This window comes from Ranitomeya variabilis, chromosome 5 (genome assembly GCF_051348905.1).
Source record: "Ranitomeya variabilis isolate aRanVar5 chromosome 5, aRanVar5.hap1, whole genome shotgun sequence".
In the NCBI taxonomy this organism is placed as follows: domain Eukaryota; kingdom Metazoa; phylum Chordata; class Amphibia; order Anura; family Dendrobatidae; genus Ranitomeya; species Ranitomeya variabilis.
The window spans coordinates 362,338,744-362,362,062 of record NC_135236.1 but is presented as its reverse complement, the minus strand read 5'-3'; the positions used below and the strand labels follow the sequence as shown (position 1 = coordinate 362,362,062).

The window sequence follows — 23,319 nt, the reverse complement described above, 5'->3', positions numbered from 1 at the left end:
TTGCCCTATCTTGGATCTCCTCATACCTTGCCAACCGCACATTTAGCGTTTCCTACTCCCATACTACCTCTTCATCTCGCTCCCTCTCTGTTGGAGTCCCCCAAGGCTCTGTCCTAGGACCCTTACTCTTCTCAATCTATACACTCGGCCTGGGACAACTCATAAGGTCCTATGGCTTCCAGTACCATCGATATGCCGATGACACTCAGATCTACCTCTCGGGCCCAGATGTCACCTCTCTGCTCTCCAGAATCCCAGAGTGTCTATCAGCCATATCCTCCTTCTCCTCTCGCTTCCTCAAGCTCAATGTGGACAAATCTGAACTCATTATCTTTCCTCCATCACGCATATCTTCCCTACCTGATCTATCTATCAAAATAAATGAAATCACACTTGCCCCTGTCCCCAAAATCCGCTGCCTCGGAGTAACCCTAGACTCTGCCCTGTCCTTCAAACCGCACATCCAAGCTCTCGCCACCTCCTGTCGCCTCCAGCTCAAAAATATTTCCAGAATCCGTCCTTTCCTCAACCCACACTCTACCAAAATGCTCGTGCATGCCCTAATCATCTCCCGCCTCGACTACTGCAACATACTCCTCTGTGGCCTACCTTCTAACACTCTCGCCCCCCTCCAGTACGTCCTTAACTCTGCTGCCCAACTAATTAATCTCTCTTCTCGCTACACTCCTGCTTCCCCTCTTTGTAAATCCCTTCACTGGCTCCCAATTTCCCAGCGTATCGAGTTTAAACTACTAACACTGACCTACAAAGCCATCCATAACCTTTCTCCTCCGTATATTTCCACACTAATCTCTCCATATCTTCCCTCACGTAATCTCCGGTCCTCCCAAGACCTCCTCCTCTCCTCCACGCTTATTCGCTCCTCACCCAATCGCCTCCAAGACTTCTCCCGAATATCACCCATCCTCTGGAATTCAGCGCCCCAGCACGTCCGGTTATCCACTACTTTTGGATCCTTCAAAAGAAACCTGAAAACCTACCTCTTCAAAGAAGCTTACAGCCTGTAAAGACCACACGGCCACCTCAACACCATTGCAGCTACTGCAACCCTCGACCTGCTGTCTCCTTAATCCTGTAGAATGTAAGTCCGCAAGGGCAGGGTCCTCTTCCCTCTGTACCAGTCTGTCATTGTTAGTTTTGTTTACTGTAAGTGATATTTGTATTTTGATGTAAACCCGTCTCATGTACAGCACCATGGAATTAATGGTGCTATATAAATAAATAATAATAATAAATGCAAAGGATTGCATAGGGTGAAATTCACAGTGATAATGATCTTCAGCAAATCCTCGACGTGCAAACAAAACCCTTACCATCTAACACGAATTAAACACAGCTTTAAGAAAGGGAAAACGAGTTTAGAGATTACTTAAAAGTGATTTAGAGGACAGCATCCATAAATGCAACGTGCTGGGCAATGTGATACAAGAACACACCAGACTGTACAGCAAAATTCAGATAATACAGGTTTCTGTAAGGGCACTAGAACAGAGACGCATATTTGTTCTGTAATTACACGCCACTGAAGAGCTCTGATATAGTCCAGAGAATTGCACAAATTAGAGGTCTCAGATGAACAACAGCACTAAAGGGATCAGCGTAATATGCTTTGTTCTTCACATGAAAAAGGGCGCAGTACTAAATAATAACCCCTTCTCTCATGAAGATGGAGAAGTGCATTACCATGGCACAGAAGAATGGCCAAGGACATTCTATACGGGCAATCAACAGATAAAGGCACCACAAAAAGGCAGTCTGGGCACAGAACACCTTTTTGCCACTGTTGAATTTTGACTTTCCTGTGTGCAATATGAAGGCTGGAAACACGTAATAGCCAATGGCTTCTTCTTTGTCCTAGGACTTGCTTTGTAAATAGAATAAAAGCTAAACCACTGATGCCCCAATATTTTACATATGTGGGAAATCAGAACAAAGACTATGTTGTAATGGACACTTTGGGGGTTTTGCCCTTCTCTGTGCCAAATTCAAAGGCTAGACAGCGTTTGCTAAGTTTGGCACACTTTTACATATAGCACTTCAGTCATGAGGCTACGTTCCTCTTATTTACCTCCCTCCCCTTACTGGAACGAGTTTGCAACTTTTTGTGCAAATTTATATAAAGTCGCAATTCAGAAGTATTCGTTTTGATTTAATGTTTGTTCCTTTTGCAATGTTATTCACGATTCTTTTCACCCCAGGCCAAGCAACCTGTGCACTTTTCTTCATAAGCCACAGGAACGCATGATGCAATTTTTCCAATTGTTCCGAACAATACCACTAACTACGCTTTGTGCGCCAAATCAAAAGGCTTCTTTCCCAATAACGGCTTGTGTGTGATATACCTGAGTTTCCTGCTGGGCGACTGTCTGTGCTTTCTTGTCCACATAATCCAGCATGTTGATCCCAGTTGTGATGACTTGTGGAGACTGTAATACCACAGTTTCTGGAAAAAGCACTTGGGAGACAATAGCAATCAAAATAAAATCATATCTTCCTTTCGACTAGTCATTATACTTTATGTAACATGAATATCTTGCAGAAGAAAACACTGGTAAAAAACATGTTTTTTCACATACTAAAGTACAGAATATTTCACTATTACTTTCATAGTAAAATGAAACGTTTAATAGCTAGATTATATTGGAGTAAACCTCATATCCAGAAGTCTACCGTTCTAATATATTATTATCTTGTGTCTGTAGAACAGATTGTTTTTACACATTGCGTATTTGTTGGAATTAGTTGTAATTTTTCATTTGCTAAATCTGCAGCAAAACTCAGGAAAATACAGTGATAATAGAAATCAGTAAACAGTTCATACACAACAGTACAATGTAAGTTGTGCTTTAAGAGTTTGTCCGCTCACACCATATTGAGGAACTATTTATAGGGCATCAATGTGAGATCGGTGAAGGTCTGGCATCCTTCATCCACACCGATGAGCTTTTACTTGCTCCGACTGTCCCCGGTTGTAAACGCCTTGAATGGCGCAGCAGAGCTCCTATCCATTTTCTGCAGAATGACCTCCACTGCACTGAATACGAGCTTTTCCAATGAATAGGAGCGGTTCTGCAGCTCCATTCAAAGTGATTACATCGGAGCACATCGATACCAATGACAAATTTAGAGGGAGGTGGAAGGTCCTTAAAAATGAACCAGGAGAGAAGATTAAGGCCATGACCTCGGGGATCACCCCCATGCTCTTCATGGACGTGTTGTAATTGCTTTGTCACACCGACACCAGTATGCATGGAACAAAAATGTTCTATAAACACGCGAGCTTCTGATTGTTTTCCCATTACAAAAAAAAATTGTGTTGGATGAAAATATCAAGTATACAATGAATTGTGTCTTACATGATCTGTTTCACTGTACAATGTACATCTCCCATATGAATAAATCTAGTTTGTCTATGAATGACAGCGATGTCCATATTTAAAATTCACTATGGGCACAAAGCATTCTACAGCTGCTGGATTGTCCCCTGCATGGGGATGCTAGTCTCTTATATCGCAGGTCAGTAAAAAGACGTATTGGTGGTCACTAAGAGGTTAAGTAGCTCTCTTATAAGGTCACCACTTACCTGCTTGTCCAAGATGTTCTGCTTGTTCTACAGCAAACTGACACCGTCTGCTACTGGTTCTATAAAGAATGACAACAAAAAGTGAACCATCTATACAGCCTTAATGTGACTAGGAGGCATAAATCCACAGCCCAAATGTCTCAAGCAACTTGCCCATATCTGGCTAACCACTACTAATGAGTAGAGTTGAGCAAATTTGTAAAAATTTGGTTCCGATTACAATCGGCGGCAAATATTGTTTTTGCAATAGTCGCCGAACATCATTGCAGTCAATGGGAGTAGAAATGCCCGAATATGTTCAGAACTGATCATCAAACAAACTCGGCTCGAATTGGGTAGTAATATGGCACGAATATGTCAAATTCATATTCGGTGACCGAATCCGAACACATTCGCTCAACTCTGGTAATGAGTTAGGCTCTGTCCAATTGTCATCCATTTGCAACAGATCAGTAATAAAAACCAAAAACCAAAAACACAGATCTGCTACAAACATAACTACAGCAGATGCAAAATGAGAACAAAGGTTTAAGTTTTTAGATGGATCCTTCAAAAAAATGAAGGTCCTTAAGGGTAAGTTCACACAGGGCACTTTTGCTGTTTTTTATGCTAATTTTCAGCTGCTTTTTACAGTACCAGCAAAGCCGATGAGATTTCAGAAATCTGATGCATACATATTGTTTTTTTTGGGTCATCAGGATTTTGGACATAGAGCATGTCACTTCTTTCAGCGTTTTTCCAGCATTTTCAACCCACTGACTTGAATGGATGGTGAAAAACGCTACAAATATGCAGGTTGACTTTTCTTGCAGCGTATTTGCTGCAGAAAAGTTAAGGAGATCCGGATGTGACGTCACACTCTGCTCTGCTACCTCTAGATGGCAGGCTGCATGATGCGTCCATACAGCCTGTCATCCAGCAGAGTGGACCCGATCCCCATTCACTTGAATGGGGGGTCCGACATTACAGTGTTTGACACACTGTCATATGCATGACAGCACCGCAAATACCGCTTCTGATCATCATGGAAATCCTCCCCGCCGGTTAGTGCCGCGGCTCCCTGATGTCAGAATACAGGAGTGCTCAGCTGTGATCGGAGGTGTAAACTCCCCTCCGATCACTGGTGTCAGCTGATGGGACTACTGCTCCCATCATCTGACACCTACAGCTGCTAATTACTGTGAGAGCAGGAGAGGTGGATGGGAGTTTTCATCTGCTGCTCCTGCGCTATAAATAAATAATTAAAAAAAAAAAAACGGCGTGGGTTCCCCCCTATTTTTGATAACCAGTCAGACAAAACTCACAGCTGGGGGCTGCAACCTCCAGCTGTCAGCTTCAGCAAGGCTAGTTATCAAGAATAGAGGGGTCCTCATGTGTTTTTTTTTTATTATTATTTAAATAAATAATTAAAAAAACGGTGATGGGGGGCATTTTTGACAAACAGCCTTGCTAAAGCTCACAGCTGGGGGCTGGTATTCTCAGGCTGGTAAGGGGCCATTGATATAGGCCCCCCAGCCTAAAAATAGCAGCCCGCAGCTGCACAGAAAAGGCGCATCTATTAGATGCGCCAATTCTGGCGCTTTGCCCGGCTCTTCCCACTTGCCCTGTAGTGGTGAAAAGCAGGGTAATGAGGGGTTAACCTGACCTGTGGTAACCTCTGGACCGTGGGAAAATGCCAGTGAAGAGGTTACCGCATGTAATCTATTCTATCAATCTATCTATTCATTCTATCAATGTATTCATTCTATCTACAGGAAGTTGTTTTTTTCTCTGTGTGCACTCAACTTTATTGGCATGCACAAAGAGAAAAAAAATAGCATGAAAAAAACGCACCAAAAATGAGGCAAAAATGCACCTAAACCTGCGTTTTTGGCGCAGTTTCTTTCCTGCCAAGATGATCAGGTTTTGCTGCAGAAAAAAACGCCGTGTATGAACTTACCCTAAAAACTGACAATTTGGTTTCTGTTTTTCATCGGGCTTTGTTCCTACTATAACGGATCAGATTTTTCTAGGCGTCTCTGAACAGCTCTACTGTTCTGGGTATGCGTAATACTAAAGATCAGATCTGTTAACGGATCAAATACTTCAATGCAAAAAAAAAAAAAAAAAAAAGGATCCAGTTGTAATCTGTTTTTTGAGCCAGACAGAATAGATGTGAAGAGTGTTTTTTTTTTTTTTTTTATCCAGCCAAAAAATGGATTGTGGCATGGAAAGGAAGCAAATAGACATTTTATGACACTTCTGTTCCCAATAAAATTAATTGGTTCTACATTGGAACATTTATTTTTGTTTTTATGATCCCAAAACAGATCCACAAATGGAAAGAATTATGAATAGTGCCTAAGCAGTGCATCACCGCCCTGTAAATAAGCTGTTCGGTGGCCCGTCGGCAGTTTACACCCGAACACCTCGCAAAACGGGATCCGGACATACGTGCGGCCATAGACTGTAATGGTGCCAGTAGAGTGAACACGCGCTCTGTCGTGCATCATTCTCGTGAATGTACACCTCCTGGAGGCAGAGAATCATACGCAGTTTACTACGTCTACCTCTCCAGTAGGGGTACAAGCCTGAAAATTATGCATAACACTGAATACTGCCTGCACCATTATAGTCTATGGCCCCGTCAGCGCATACATATGGATTCCGTTTTGCAATGGGACCATTGAGCGTGTCCCTAAACACAGTGTGAAGGCAGCCTTACTTTCTTTGACAAACAAAGGATGTCATATATCCCTCTTCTCAAATATTTGAGCATTAATTTAGCATTAATATAAGAGGTTTATAAAAGTATGTGAACACCATCATCATAGAAGAGACTGAGCCCGTAGAGGTTATTGAAGCTTATAGTAGAGTAGATGGGCACATTGCCTGTTTATTGTGAATTCGACTTCCATCGGTTCATAGTTGTAGGACTGCTCCAAGTTTGCGTTAACACGCAGGGCTACCTCCTCGTCATGTATCTAGAAAAGGCGAAAGATGTATTTTACAAAATGTGTTCGGCTGTACTTGATTGCATGTGTAGCCAACAACGTGCAGCACTTGTGTGATTTTATTCATCACTAAACAACTGCTCTTATTCTATGTGTGTTCAAAGTAAGCAGCTGGAGCCGCTCGGAGCATAAGTACCTATTCAACGAGAAAATACCAGCGCGGCTGCAATTTACTCAACATTATGGAGACATAATAGAAGACAAACAAGAAGAGCATGCGGTAGAAAATATATACACAGCCCTATTATGACTTGAGAGGGAATTATGGAATATGCTATAGATCAATTGGGAAATAAGTAGCTTCTCTGTTTTATAGCACAGGCACTCTCTACTCAAACATGAATTTTTAAAACCGTAATACCAGGACTATGAATAAAAGCATCAACATGGAAAGTTCTGCATAATCTGAAGTAATGTACATGAGTGTCAGCACCACTGCTCCACGTACATGCATTATTTATGTGACCTGGGTGATCCTAATAGCATGCAACATCATACAGGACACTCCGCGTTACAAGAAATAATGCACAAAAAAGGATTGTGTGCTACAGTGAAACTTACTTCAGCAACCAGGCCAACAAATTCCACCACTGGAGTGCTATACATGTGTTTCTTCAACAGGACCCGGTCTCCTGGATATCACAAAACACACACATGGAACATTAAAACACAGCTCACAAAATTAAGGGAACACACATTACACGTTGGATCTCCATGAACAAAATATATAGATTAAAAATTGCTACTGATATAAATTGTCTAATTTGCTGAGATCAAAATGAATTATCAGTCAATCAACTGAGACCAAAATCATCTACCAATTGAGACCTAGATTCTAAAACATCCCGCAAATCCAAGCAAAACAATGAAACAGGTGAATCCCATTTGAGTAAATTTCAACACACCTCATAATGTGACTCAGTGAGCATGGTCACTAAGAGCATGTATGCACTCCTGACAACGCTTGGGCAAGGTACTAATGAGAAGGCAGATGGTGGAGGCCATCGCCACCGGAACTTAATTCAGGGCATCAATGATCTTGTGGATACTATGAGCACTAATTGGCAACGTCAGATGCAATGATCTATAACCCCTTCATGCCACGGCCATTTTCCGTTTTTGTTTTTTTTCTCCCCTTCTTCCAAGAGCCATAACTTTTTTTATCTTTCCATCAACATAAACGTATGAGGACTTGCTTTTGCAGGACAAGTTGTACTTTTGAATGACACAATTCATTTTATCATGTGATGCACTGGAAAGTGGGAAAAAAATTCCAAGTGCGTTGAAACGGCAAAAAAGTGCAATACTACAATTGTTTTTTTATTTACCATGTTCAATATACCATAAAACTCACATGACAATATGATTCTCAAGGCCAGTACGATTACATAGCTACTAAACAATTAAAATAATCATCATCAAGTACAATGTGACACTGTGGCCAAGAGTAGAAAAATCTCTCTATCCCAGAGTAAACATCCAATAGGGATGAATTAAAACGGACAACTCCCAGAAATAATGCAAACTAAGGAATGAAGTATACACAACGTCCAACAAATCATGATAAATATAAACCACTTTTATTTAGAAAGTCACATACAAATGTCCAACTAACACTACAATACAGACACAGAGAGGGAATATGGAGGAGACATGGAGGTAAGCTAGGAAAGGAGCAGGAGACAGTATATATCCAAAGGGGGCAGAGTTCTAATAACAACCATTATATAACATAAGGAAGTTGGTAAAGACAGGAGGTGAAAACTGGCCGCCGGGCAAGGTGTGGGAGTCACCACTGACCTATGGGTAAACAAGAGTGATTTACTGCAGCGTTGGTATCGGATATTGGGCATTGTTCCTCTGCACCTCCTGTCTTTACCAACTTCCTTATGTTATATAATGGCTGTTATTATAATTCTGCCCCGTTTGGATGTGTACCGTTTCCCGCTCCTTCCCTAGTTTAACATCATGTCTCCTCCATATTCCCTCTGTGTCTGTATTGTAGTGTTTGCTGGACATTACATTTGTATGTGACTTTCTAAATAAAACTTGTTTATATTTATCATGATTTGTGGGACGTTGTGTATACTCCATTCCTTAGTTTGCATAGTTACCAAACATGCATAGTTTGTTTTTTTTATTTACAGTAAGTTGTCAAAAAAGAAATAAAAACTCCAGAAATTTCTAAAAAAAATATCTTTCTTTGTGTCACCATTTTCAATTTTTGAGATAAGGTGCTGGCTTATTTTTTGCGCCCTGATCTGACATTTTACGGATACCATTTTATGGTACATAAAAAGGTTTTGATTGCTTCTCACTGCAATGTTGTGTCGGCCAAAAAAAAACTAATTCGACTTTTTTTCTCCGTACGCCGGTACTTTACAGATCAGATTAATGTATTTAATATTTTGATACATCAAACTTCTATGAAGGCAGCAATATAATAATAATAATTATTTTATTTATATAGCGCCAACATATGCCGCAGCACTTTACAAATTATAGAGGGGACTTGTACAGACAATAGACATTACAGCGTAACAAAAACACAGTTCAAAATAGATACCAGGAGGAGTGAGGGCCCTGCTCGCAAGTTTACAATCTATAGGATTTAAATGTGTATATTTAAATTTGCTTTTAGTTTTAATAGGGCAAAAGCGGGTGATTTGAACTTTTCGTTTTTTCTTCATATTTTTAAAAACTTTTCACTGTATTTAATATACGTAAGCTACTTAGGCTACTTTCACACTAGCGTTTTTTTAATACGTCGCAATGCGCCGTTTTGGCGAAAAAACGCATCCTGCAAAGTCGTCTGCAGGATGCATTTTTTACCCATAGACTAACATTAGCGACGCATTGCGTCGTATTGACACACGTCGCAACAGTGCATCGTGTTTGGCGGACCGCCGGCAGCAAAAAACGTTACATGTAAAGTTTTTTTGTGCCGACGGTCTGGCATTTCCGACCGCGCATGCGCGGCCAGAACTCCGCCCCCACCTCCCCGCACCTCACAATGGGGCAGCGGATGCGTGGAAAAACAGCATCCTCTGCCCCCGTTGTGCGGCGCTTGCACAGTATGCGTCGGTACGTCGGGCCGACGCAGCGCGACGGCCCCGTACCGACGCTAGTGTGAAAGTAGCCTTACCGGTAGCGGTGTTTTTCAGGAGCCCATGACAGCACCACGAGAGGGGGGGATCCGCCCTTCAGGGACAGGAAACCTACAGACATAAAAGGGCGGCACCTCTCTCCCTCGTCAGTTGGTTTACAGAGCATGAGAGGACCTCCTAGGTTAGTAGCATATAAACAATTTTAAAACGTGGTACAATTCACCCAGTGAATAAACTTAGGACTTAATGGAAAGAAGGCGTTAACCCACACAAGAAGAGTGGGTAGGGAATATAAGGGTGCTGTCATGGGCTCCTGAAAAACACCGCTACCGGTAAGTAGCTTACGTATTTATTCAGTCACCATGACAGCACCACGAGAGACTTTCAGAGAAGTAAAAGAGACTAGGGAGGGACAACTGCTTCAAGCACCCTTCTCCCAAACATGAGATCGGAGGAACTACCGAGATCTAGTCTATAGTGTTTAAAGAAAGTAGATGGAGAAGACTATGTGGCCTCCTTACAAATGTCTTCAATCGACACTTCCGATCTCTCCGCCCAGGACGTGGCCACGGCTCGAGTGGAATGAGCTCTAACACCCTCCGGGATCTCCATGCCACCTGCTGTATAAGCCACAGATATTGCCTCCCTGATCCATTTAGCTAGTGTGTTTTTTGATACTTTAAGTCCCTTCCCAACTCCCTGGAAGGATATGAATAGGGAATTATCTTTTTTCCAAGCGTTTGTAGCTGAAATATATTTAAGAAGGCACCTTTTTACATCCAAAGTATGAAATTTATGTTCTTTATCAATAGTGGGATTAGGAAAAAATGAGGGAAGAACAACTTCTTGTAACCTATGAAATTTTGAAGCAACTTTTGGAAGATAAAGAGGATCAGGTCTCATAATAACTATCTTCCCTAAACTGTATGTACGGAGGCTGTCTGGACAAAGCTTGTATATCACTAATCCTTCTCACGGATGTAAGCGCAACTAAGAGGGCTGTTTTCAAGGATAGGATTTTAATTGGGGCATCATCAATAGGCTCAAATGGAGCTTGTGTTAAGGCTGAGAGTACAAGATTTAGGTCCCATGGAACTATTCTTTGTTTAATGATTGATCTGGATCTCGTAACTGCCTTAAAGAATCTGAGTATCCAATGATTGCTGGCCAAAATTCTATTGTATAGTGCCCCTAGAGCAGATACTTGAACCCTAAGCGTACTTGTTGCCAGGCCCATATCTAACCCTTTTTGCAAGAATTCTAAAATTTGGTTCATACAGGGTTCCTGATCAATTCGTGTTCCTGTAACTGATAAGAATTTTTTTCCAAATCCTGACGTAAATGTTAATTGTAGAAATTTTCCTACTTTTAAGTAATGTATTTACCAAGTCCTGCGAAAAACCCCTCCCCCTTCGTAACGACCTTTCAAATTCCATGCTGCTAGATGTAAATTGGCCACTCGTGGATGGAGGATTGGCTCCTGGGAGAGGAGATTTGGTATTTCTGCAAGAATCCATGGCTGGGAAATGGACATTTTCCTCAGCCAAGGAAACCATGATCTTCTGGGCCAGAATGGGGCTATCAGAATTATTCGGGCCCCGTCTTCCCGAATTTTTCTCAGAACTATTGGGATTAAGTTCAGAGGGGGATACGCATAGGCGAGATTGAAGTGCCATGGAATTAGAAGAGCGTCTACCGCATACGGATTGTCTCTGGGGTTTAAGGAGCAGAATTGATGCAGTTTTCTGTTTTGTTGGTTGGCAAACAGGTCTATCTCTGGACATCCCCACAACTGTATGATCTGGTTGAAGATGGATGAATTTAGTATCCAATCTCCCTGTCTGAGTTGGTTGCGGCTCAGATAGTCAGTCATGATATTGCACTTTCCTCTTATGTGAAGAGCCGTGAGTGATAGTAGGTGATTTTCGGCCATCTGAAAAATATGATTCGCGACCTCCATTAATGAAGCGGACTGAGTACCTCCTTGATGGTTAATGTATACTACGGTTACCTGTTTGTCGGAGAAAAGTCTGACGTGCCGACCCTGTAGGGGTATAAGAAAACTGCTTAAAGCGCGTTCTACCGCTAATAACTCCTTCAAATTGGATGACAAACTCTGTTCGGACTGAGACCATAGTCCCTGGACCCAACTACTTTCCAAGTGTGCTCGCCATCCCGTGGGGCTAGCATCTGTAGTTATTATCTGAGTTATATGATTTGTCCAGGGAACCCCCCTACGTAAATTTGGTACGTATGTCCACCAATGTAGTGATTGAATAGATTCAACGGACAGTGAGAATTTGCTGTCGAGATGAGCTTTCAAGCAATGGGAATTCTGTAAAACGACTCACTGTAGTGTTCTGGTATGATATTGAGCCCAGAGAACCGCCGAATACACGATGTGAGTGAACCCAATATTGACATCGCCCCTCTTACAGAGACTAATGGATTATTAATCACTCTGGTTGCTAACAGCTGGATACTATCTACTTTTGAATCTGGCAGACGACACTCCTGCCGACTGGAGACTATGGTAAGACCCAGAAATTCCTGAACTTTTAAAGGCTGTAAACGAGATTTTTTTAAATTAATAATCCACCCTAATTTGTGTAACGCGGACGTCACCTTCTCCAATTGATTTTTGCAATGTGACTCTGAATGTCCCACAATCAATAGGTCATCTAGGTAGGGAACTATTAATATGTCCTGTTCGTGAAGGTGTGCCATAACCTCTACCATGATTTTAGTAAAAACCCAGGGTGCAACCGCAACTCCGAAGGGTAGTGCACGATATTGTAAGTGATGTACTGAGCCGTCTACTGAAACCGCCACTCTAAGGAATTGTTGGTGATCTAGGTGTATCGGGACGTGATAATAGGCGTCTTTCAGATCTAGGACAACCATGAAGCAATTGTTAAAGAGGAGTTTTATTGCCGTCTTTACAGATTCCATTTTAAAAGACGGGACCAGCAAAAATTTATTCAGGCCTTTCAAATTAATAATGGTACGAAAAGATCCGTCAGGTTTTTTGACCAGAAAGAGAGGGGAGTAGAACCCTTTACCTCTTTGTACCGCAGGCACTTTAATCAGAACCCCTTTTTTCTGAAGTTCCTGGACCTCCGACTCTAGTGCCAATTGTTCTGCAGAAGAAGAACGGATAGGGGGTTAAAGTAAATTTATCATGAGGGATCCGTTGGAACTCAAACTTTAGGCCAGTTTCAATAACGCTGAGAATCCATGGACTGTTAGAAATTTGTAACCAGGCAGGATAGAAGGCTAAAAGCCTACCCCCTACCTGGTCCGGCAGTCATTGAGGTTTTTTATAGTCCCAAGAGGTATTAAACATATATCCTCTACCTTTCCTTCTATTATTATCATATCTGGGTCTTTCTCTATTCGACCTTCTGCGGCTAAACCATCCTTTATTATAATCCTGTCTATAAAAGGGTCTTCCTAGGTAAGGGAACCGTTTTTTATTATCGCCCGCCTTTTCCAATAGTTCATCAAGAACTGGTCCAAATAAATGTGCCCCTTGACATGGAATGCTACACAGTTTTGATCTGGCTTGTAAATCTTCTGGCCAACATTTAATCCATAGAGCTCTACGAGCTGCATTAGAAAGGGCTGAAGATCTTGCGGCTAGTTTGACAGAATCTGCCGACGCGTCTGATAGAAAAGTGGAAGCAAACCTTTTCTTTCAGGTTTTTTCCACTCCTTTGTAATCAATGTATTTATCTTATCCACCACCGGGAAAACCCTTCAGGATTTCCGATCTAGGCCTTTAAACATGATGTCCTGCATAGAACATTCTGAGTGGGTCTCCCCAATCCCCATTGTGTTGTTCACTGCTTTAACCAGATGGTTAACTCTGTCTAGCAGTAAACAGGAGTGACCGGATTCGGCCTCTATGGAAGAAGAGGATGACGGAAAGGAATCAGAGCTCAGTTTCCCCAAGTCCGAACCCAAATCTGAAACTGGAGACCAAGCATGTTTGGTTCTCTTGACATCCGTTTTCTGGGACATGGATCTAATAGAACCTTTAACTTCCTGTCTAATCATATCCCTTAGAGTGGAAGTAAGGTCAGGGGCTTCATCCTCAATTAAGCGTTGTATGCAGTGTTTACATAGCTTCCTTTCATGGCCATCTGGGAGTGGTTCCCCACATTCGGCACACTCCCTATGCTTGGCTTTGGCGGAACATTTTTTCCCCTAACAAGGAGAGAGGGAATATAAGGAGGAACAGGAAATCACTAAGTGAACATTCACGTAGATCACTTACCCAACGTTCAGTAAACGGTACCGTAATTAGTGGAGGGTCCTTCTTAGCCGGCAATGCTTTACGGCCTGAGGACTTGCTCTGTCTTGACTTTTGGGTATCCTTGTGTCCACCAGCGCGACTACTACCACTAGATCAACGCTGGAACAAAAGTCGAGACTCCTCAATAGGCTGAATCTGTTGCTGCTGCTGGTTAGGCAGTGGTCCTATCAGCTCCAGCGACTCCATCATCACGATGAATCAGAAGCACTCAGCAGTCGTCAGACTCCTCATTAAATATGCCCCCAAAGGTACCGCCACCCTGATAGGGGTTAGCAGGCTCCCAGGTGATCTGCCCGGTACCATGTTTAAAGGTTGGAAGTTCCTCCCCCAGGACCGCGCCCGTCCCCCCCCCCCCCCCCAACGGTCCATCCGGAAATGCGCTTCCACCGCATACTCGCCGAATACCTGGATCAGGTTCAGACGCGATAGTGACGTCATCGGCCGGAGCGGTCACACTGCGCATGCCCCGCCGCGTCATCAGGTCGCGCCACCAGCCGCGTCACCTGGACACGCCCCTTCCGGCCGGGACAGCGGCGTGCGAACCGACGCGCGGCCGAGGAAGCAAGCGCCGGCCGACGACAAAACCTCACCGCCAGATCACGGACAGACCCGGGGGGGACCCCCAGCGCGACCACAGCAGAGGACCCCCTATACTTACCTGGTACCTGCCAGCGACGGACCACTTAAGGGGCAAGCGATTTGAAAAAAGCTGCCCTTCTCTGCTGACACCGACACCAGCAGTTCCCCTGCCGTGTGGTGCTACCGGCGTTCTGGACAGACCGAGGTAGGGGACCCCCGCTACCCGAATCGGCCTGCCAGGACTGGGATATCTTCATTTCTTCGACTTTCTTCATAAGGTCTGTCTGAAGAGGTTCCCCTTGTCAGCGACAGGAAACCAACTGACGAGGGAGAGAGGTGCCGCCCTTTTATGTCTGTAGGTTTCCTGTCCCTGAAGGTCGGATCCCCTCTCTCGTGGTGCTGTCATGGCTACTGAATAAAGTTCTCTTAAGTGGCTCAAACCTGCGATTTTCTGAATTCTTGTGCTATACGTGGCAGTGCATCTGGACTTCTATGTATAGTGAAATTCACAGGCTGGCTTTCACAGGAGAATCGCCATCACAAGAATGGGGGGTCTTTAGCAAACCTCTGTCCGTCATCATCATTAGCATGAAAGCAGGTGAAAGTATTAGATTACATTCACTTAGGTTTTGTAATTGGTCAGACTGATATCCCAGAAGTTCAAATTACTCTGATTATACTGTAAAGGCTTAAAGAGGACCTTTCACTGGATTTTATTTATTTTTTTAAATTTAGTAACACCTACAGTCATTGCTGGTCTACTGATCTTGCAGCCATTTTTGTTTTCAGTGTCCACAGTTCCAAAGATAAGACTACTTTTCCATCCCCCTCACCAGGTAATAAGACATGTAATTTTTCCGTACAACCAGCTGGCTGTAAACTGGAGAACTGCGGTCATTCAGGAGGAAAAGCAAATGCCCACAGAGAAGTTCGGGGGTTTAGTCTAGATCATCTCTGCCGGAGACTTATGTAACTGTAGTGTGCGGTTTTCCTCTGTAACTGGGGTTTCTAAGAAACATTACAGTAATAATAAAAACGGACAAGTCAGTGAAAGCATAAAAAAAGTTATGGCTGATGAAAGCAGAAAGGGTAAAATGACTAAAATTGGCTAGCCCTTAAGACCATTTCTGGCCTGGTCTAAGGAGGTTATAAAACCGCTATTGATTTAAAAGGACATCGATCCTACTGTGTGTTATATCAGTTTAATCTATAGGCTGAAACAATTTTTCCTTGTTTGTTTTTATGATTGAAATTTTGTTTCATATCATGCGTATTATTTTTTTTTTTTGTACAAGAATATACACTCACCGGCCACTTTATTAGGTACACCATGCTAGTAACGGGTTGGACCCCCTTTTGCCTTCAGAACTGCCTCAATTCTTCGTGGCATAGATTCAACAAGGTGCTGGAAGCATTCCTCAGAGATTTTGGTCCATATTGACATGATGGCATCACACAGTTGCCGCAGATTTGTCGGCTGCACATCCCAAAGATGCTCCATACAAGGCAGGATGGATCCATGCTTTCATGTTGTTTACGCCAAATTCTGACCCTACCATCCGAATGTCACAGCAGAAATCGAGACTCATCAGACCAAGCAACGTTTTTCCAATCTTCTACTGTCCAATTTCGATGAGCTTGTACAAATTGTAGCCTCAGTTTCCTGTTCTTAGCTGAAAGGAGTGGTACCCGGTGTGGTCTTCTGCTGCTGTAGCCCATCTGCCTCAAAGTTCGACACACTGTGCGTTCAGAGATGCTCTTAGGCCTACCTTGGTTGTAACGGGTGGCGATTTGAGTCACTGTTGCCTTTCTATCAGCTCGAACCAGTCTACCCATTCTCCTCTGACATCAACAAGGCATTTCTGCCCACAGAACTGCCGCTCACTGGATTTTTTTTCTTTTTCGGACCATTCTCTGTAAACCCTAGAGATGGTTGTGCGTGAAAATCCCAGTAGATCAGCAGTTTCTGAAATACTCAGACCAGCCCTTCTGGCACCAACAACCATGCCACGTTCAAAGGCACTCAAATCACCTTTCTTCCCCATACTGATGCTCGGTTTGAACTGCAGGAGATTATCTTGACCATGTCTACGTGCCTAAATGCACTGAGTTGCCGCCATGTGATTGGCTGATTAGAAATTAAGTGTTAACAAGAAGTTGGACAGGTGTACCTAATAAAGTGGCCGGTGAGTGTATAGATGAGACTTCTTGCCTGACAGTTCAAAAATATGCGTTACAGCAGGCATTTGGAGAGAAGAAATGTCAGTGAGAACGCAACCTAGTAATGTGAAAGATTATTGAATGGTGTTTAGGGCAAGCTCGGCGATACATTACTACTCAAGGACAGAGAGTTCCATCACCATCTATGCTAATGGTGTGAATCTGTATTCTAGTGACAGAACTTTTAGTGTAATAATAATAATCTTTATTTTTATGTAGCGCTAACATATTCCGCAGCACTTTACAGTTTGAACACATTATCATCGCTGCCCCCGAAGGGGCTCACAATCTAAATTCCCTATCAGTATGTCTTTGGAACGTGGGAGGAAACCGGAGTACCCGGAGGAAACCCACAAGCTCCTTGCAGATGTTGTCCTTGGTGAGATTTGAACCCAGGACTCCAGCGCAGCACTGAGCCACGACGCTGCCCTTACATGCTGTGTAGGCGTGAGCAGGGCCGGTTTTAGGCAAAGTGGGGCCCTAGGCAAAGTTTAAAATGGGGCCCCAAATGCTAACATATTGCACATCACACAAAAGCATTTCGGTTGTATTTATATGCGCTGATCTCAGGCCGCTAAATAAGTTTGATCGACAATACTGAAGCTGTTCAACACTTGTTTCCCGGCCTCTTTCCACCAGCTGAGGAATAATGATGGGACAGAACGATCACTAACAGATCACTATACAGTATCATGTTATCAGCAGCACATCTACAGTTTACACCGGCGATGTGCTGCTGAGAACAATGATTTCTATTTCGGCATAAACAATCCAATCACTCGATGAATATGCAGCTTTTTGCTTGTTTAGTAAAATACACCCCATAGTCCTGCATATATTATAATGTGCACCACAGTCCTCCATATAGTATAATACACTCCCTATAGTCCTCCATATATTAAAATACACTACTTAGTCCTCCATATAGTATAATACACTCCTCATAGTCCTCCATATAGCATAATACACTCCTCATAGTGCTCCATATAGTATAATGCACCGCCATAGTCCTCCATGTAGTACAATTCACTTCCCATGGTGTAATGCACCCCATAGTTCTTCATATAGTATAACGTATTCCCCATAGTCCTCAATACAGTATAATGCAGCCCACATATAGTATAATGCAGCCACCACCCCACAGAGTATAATGCAGCCAACCCAGAGTATAATGCAGCCACCCCATAGAATAGAATGCAGCCCCCCTCATAGTTTAATGCAGCACACTCATAGAGTATAATGCAATCACCCATCAAAGAATATAAATATAATACAGCCCCCATAGAATATAATGTGGCCCCGAATAGAATATAATGCAGCCCACCTCCCCTCAGAATATAATGCAGCCCCATCAGAGTATAATGCAATCATCCCTCAAAAAATCTAATACAGACCCCTATAGAATATAATACAGCTCACCTCCCCATAATATATAATGTAGCCCCCATAGAATAGAATGCAGCCCCCCATAGTATATAACACAGCCTCCCCATAGAATATAATATACCCCCCATAGTATATAACACAGCCTCCCCCATAGAATATAATAATAATAATAATAATTTTATTTATATAGCGCCAACATATTCTGCAGCGCTTTACAACTTAACCTCCACAATAGTGTATAACACAGCCATATAGTATATAATACGGCCTCCCCCATAGACTATAATATACCCCCATAGTATATAGCAAAGCCCGCATAGTATATAGCACAACCCGCATAGTATATAGCAAAACCCGCATAGTATATAGCAAAACCCACATAGTATATAGCACAACCCGCATAGTATATAGCAGAACCCGCATAGTATATAGCACAACCCACATAGTATATAGCAAAGCCTGCATAGTATATAGCAAAACCTGCATAGTATATAGCAAAGCCCGCATAGTTTATAGCACAACCCGCATAGTATATAGCAAAGCCCGCATAGTATATAGCACAACCCGCATAGCATATAGTACAACCCGCATAGTAGTATACAGCACAGCCCGCATCTCTCCTCCCCCCCCCGAGAATGGCCCCACAGTCCAGTAAAAAAACCAACCCACACTCCTCACCTCTCCTTGTGCCCGCGTTGCTCCCTGCGCCTGTCTCGGCGGCTGCCGCTGCACTGCCTGGCACATAGTGAGTGTGCGCACACCCGCAGTGTCAGAGGCTGAGCAGGGAATGATGGGAGAGGGAGCGTCAGCGGACGCTCTCTCCTCCATCATTGTATTCAACTGTACCGGCGTCATAGACACCAGTATAGTTGAATGCGGTGGCAAAACGCTGGTGGGGGGTGAGTCGGCACGCAGCGGCCCGCTACTGGCACAGGCCCTTCTGGCATTTGCCAGAACTGCTCGATGGCCAGTCCGGCCCTGGTTACAAGAGACCCTCAGGGGTTTTCTTCTCCGAGGATGCTCTATACTTTACAAGTCAGTGGCTTAGAAGACACCCTGACATCTTTTTGAGCATTTTTTTCCTAAGAAACCATTATAGCAGTTTCTTTACTGCTGAAAAATACCAAGTACAAAAGACACACAAAATGCTAAAGAAACAAAAAAATGAGGTGGTGTGGCCAGTGTGTGACTGGTGTGGTAGTGCAGTTGAAAAAAACTCACCAGTAAGCAGTGAAGTCTCCATATGGGAAAACTCCTGGGTGGCAGCACAGCTCCTGTACTGTGTCCTGACAGGGGCTGCTGTGCAGCGTCAGGACAACGTCAGTGGTCAGGTGTGACATAGGAAGGTCCTGCCGCTGAACAGCAGCTGTCAGCCCAGGACACAGTATAAATTATAACCCTGAAGCCTGCTGCAGAGTGAGGATGGACGGCCATAGCAGAAGAACAGGAGAACATGCAGAGCGCAGGTCAGGTCAGTATAACACGCCTGACTGCTTCTGCCTGGGGGATTGCAGCCGACGTTACAATAGATAACACAAGGCAGTGCAGCGCCGTCAGGAAACGCTCGCATTGCAGAACAGATAAGACAGATACACTTATGTCTGCCTCTTCTGCAAAGTGAAGCACTGCCTTGTGCTATTTTAATTTTAAGCAAGCTCCATTGTGGAACCAGCAGGGGGCCCTTGGAGGAGCGGGGGCCCCAGGCAGCTGCCTGGTCTGCCTGTGCTTAACGCCGGCCCTGGGCGTGAGATATTCAGAAAACCAAAGTATTGTGCAGATCTCTAGGTGTCCCCCACATATTGTGCAAAGTTCTAACCTACTGTATATCTATTTCATGTACATCAAAGTCATCCATAAGACTAGAGATAAAAATTACCACAATATGACCTTAACGTTTCACCACAAAAAGTGTGACTTGTGATCTTAACACTCAATGTCCTAAGTCACCCCCTTCAGATAACAATCAAGCTACACATTGTTTATGGGTAATATCACTTACCAGGAAAAAGGGAGGGTCTTCCTTCTATAATTCCAGGCACTTCCAATACCAAAAATCCACCACGCTTCTGCAAGCAAACGCCACTCAGGCTTAAATCTTTAATTTCTATTTCATTGTTGATATCCTCAAGCCAAAGTAATGTTGACATTTTATTTCGATAGTTTGACAGAGTAAGTAACTGTTCATTAAAAAAAAAAAGAAAAAAAAAAGAGAGACATAGAATTATACATATGTTATATATATTTACAATTATACAATGTAGTAATGTTCTAATGTGCTAAAATGGCCTATTTAAAAGGGATTGCCTAGAAATTAAATATATACTTAAAAGGTTATATTAAAAAGGAATTTGATAATCCACTTAAACTTAAAATGGTCACACAAGTAAATAATCAATGTGGATAATAATGCAATAAAGTAGAAGTCAAAATTCAACTTTAAATTAAACTGTTATTAAAATCTTAATTAAACCATATTTACGTCATTGCCCACTCCAGTGAAGTCATTGTCCCCTGAAAGAGAAATAAAATAAGAAAAAAACATTCCTCACCTGTCTGCTGACAAGATAATAATCCATTTGTCCTGCGGTGGGACTAGGTCTACTACATCTAGATGGCAGACTGCATTGTTGCATGATGCGACTTGTGAAGCCTGCTATCCAGCAGAGACACGGAGCACTGTCTGCTACCGCTGCCTAGTGTCTTGTGGTGAACTCGTATGACCGGACTGATGTCACCACAAGCGTGAGTAAGTTCACAAGCTTGCGGTGCCGTCAGAAAGGCTCTGGGAGTTCACAGCCTATGACCTCACTTCACCTAACTGATGCGAGCACGGTGGGAAACTTTCCAATTTATTATAGGAGACAAGGGATTCAATGGAATGGGCGTTAAGTGAGTATTACTGTGTTATTTTTTAAATAAAAAAGGAAGTGTTTTCAGTTATTTCAAATAAAAGACTTTACTCTTGCTGAGTGTTTATTCACAATATTAATATAAGATTAGTAATGGAGACATGTCTTTTAGACGCCTCTCCATTACTAATCGATGGGCTTGAAGTCACCAGACAATACAAAGGTGACATCAAGCCCACAAATATGAACCCCAATTGCCACTGCTACAGGGCAAGTGGGAAGAGCCAGGCAAAGGACCAGAATTGGTGTGTCGCATAGATGTGCCTTTTCTGGGCTGTGGCCGCCTGTTATTTTTAGGCTGGAGGGGGCAACCAGCCTGAGAATTCCAGCCCCCAAGCTGTCCGCTTCAGCAAGGCTGGTTGTCAAAAATCCGTGTGGGCCCCCCCTTTTTTTAAATTATTTAAAAACAGCGTGGGGACCCCTCCATTCTTGATATTCAATCTTGCTAAAGCTGACAGCTGAGGGTTGCAGCCCCCAGCTGTCAGTTTTGCCTGGCTGGTTATCAAAAATACAGGGAAACCCAGGCCAGTTTCTTTTTTTTTATTATTATTATTTATTTAGAGCGCAGGCGGCGGCTGATGAACATTCCCATCAGCTGCCAACTGCCCTCACTGTTATTAGCAGCAGCAGGTGTCCACTGATGGGAGTAGTCCCATCAGCTGATGCTAGTGACTGAAGGTAAACTTTTTACCTCCAATCATTTGACAGCGTGGGAACCGTGGCGGTCTGACTGGCGGTAATGATTTTACTGCCAATCAGAAGCAGTGTTTGCCACGCTAGGTTGAAAACACTGGATGTATAGGCCCCCCAGTTAAGGGAATGGGGTCCACATCCGGTACTGTTCTGGTACCAGAACCCAATTTTTTTTTTTTTTTAACTGTTTGGCTGAACCCAAACATTTTGGGGTCCACCTATCTCTAATGAAAAACCTAATGTATTTCCCACCAATACTAGCAAAGAAATAATGTGAAACAAAAATGTATGAAAATTAGTAGCATGAAAATAAGAAAAATTACACCCCTGACATCATGAAAAAGAGATGCTAAATTGATTTGAAAACCCAAAGAAAAAAAAAAAAAGCTATAGCTCTTAAAACCGCAAAAAAACTTTAAAATGTGTCAGGTCACAAACTGGGTCTGGTCTTGAATTGGTTGACTAAGAATATTCTTACAGATTAATTAAAACTATCCTTAAATTAAGGTATAACCAGATTAGACAGATGTAAACTGCACCAAAAGTTCATTATACCTGTCCTCCCAGTCATACCCACCTCTCCTAGACAAGGCTCTATCGCCAGTACATTCAGATTCTGCTCCACACATTTCCTGAGCCTTTCTGGTATAGGGTACAAAGGAATGAAACTGGGAAGATGTCTTCTAGATGGTCTAAAATTGTAAGAGAGGTTAATTTATTTCTCAATGAAGTATTAATGATTGTTTTTTTGTGAAACTACTTTTTCAAGTTCCATCCATTTTAGCAGAAAACTAATTAATATTGTATAAACCTTTGCAGCAGTAAAAAGTTTGGGACTGGAGCCCAGCTTCAATAAAAGGAGAAAGAAAGTGAGCAAATAAGAAATATATAACATTAGATGGTGGCTCGATTCTAACGCATCGGGTATTCTAGAATGCACAGCCACGTAGTATATAACACAGCCCATGTAGTATATAACACAGCCCACGTAGTATATAACACAGCCCACGTAGTATATAGCACAGCCCACGCAGTATATAACACAGCCCACGCAGTATATAACAGCCACGTAGTATATTGCACAGCCCACGTAGTATATAGCACAGCCACGTAGTATATAACACAGCCACGTAGTATATTGCACAGCCGATGTAGTATATATAACAGGCCACGCCGTATATAACACAGCCCACGCAGTATATAACACAGCCCACGCAGTATATAACACAGCCCACGCAGTATATAACACAGCCCACGCAGTATATAACACAGCCCACGCAGTATATAACACAGCCCACGCAGTATATAACACAGCCCACACAGTATATAACACAGCCCACACAGTATATAACACAGCCACGTAGTATATTGCACAGCCCACGTAGTATATAGCACATGCACATAGTATATAGCACAGTCCACGCAGTATATAACACAGCCATTCTGTAATGCTGTAGATAAGCCCCCGATGTATCCTGAAAGATGAGAAAAAGAGGCTAGATTATTCTCA

General features: G+C 42.9%; 1 protein-coding gene across 4 annotated transcripts in view; it reads right to left on the bottom strand.

The window, feature by feature from the left end:
* The window catches only part of MOV10L1 (Mov10 like RNA helicase 1), a 226,876-nt gene that overhangs the window by 58,548 nt on the left and 145,009 nt on the right, over positions 1-23,319 (bottom strand). For all 4 annotated transcript variants that reach the window (XM_077264879.1, XM_077264881.1, XM_077264882.1 and 1 more), the window contains 6 exons: positions 22,387-22,501; positions 20,207-20,384; positions 7,159-7,229; positions 6,476-6,567; positions 3,605-3,663; positions 2,364-2,476 (listed from right to left, as the gene is read on the bottom strand). In XM_077264879.1, coding sequence (XP_077120994.1) covers positions 2,364-2,476; positions 3,605-3,663; positions 6,476-6,567; positions 7,159-7,229; positions 20,207-20,384; positions 22,387-22,501 — 628 coding nt within the window. The remainder of the gene's footprint in view (positions 1-2,363; positions 2,477-3,604; positions 3,664-6,475; positions 6,568-7,158; positions 7,230-20,206; positions 20,385-22,386; positions 22,502-23,319) is intronic.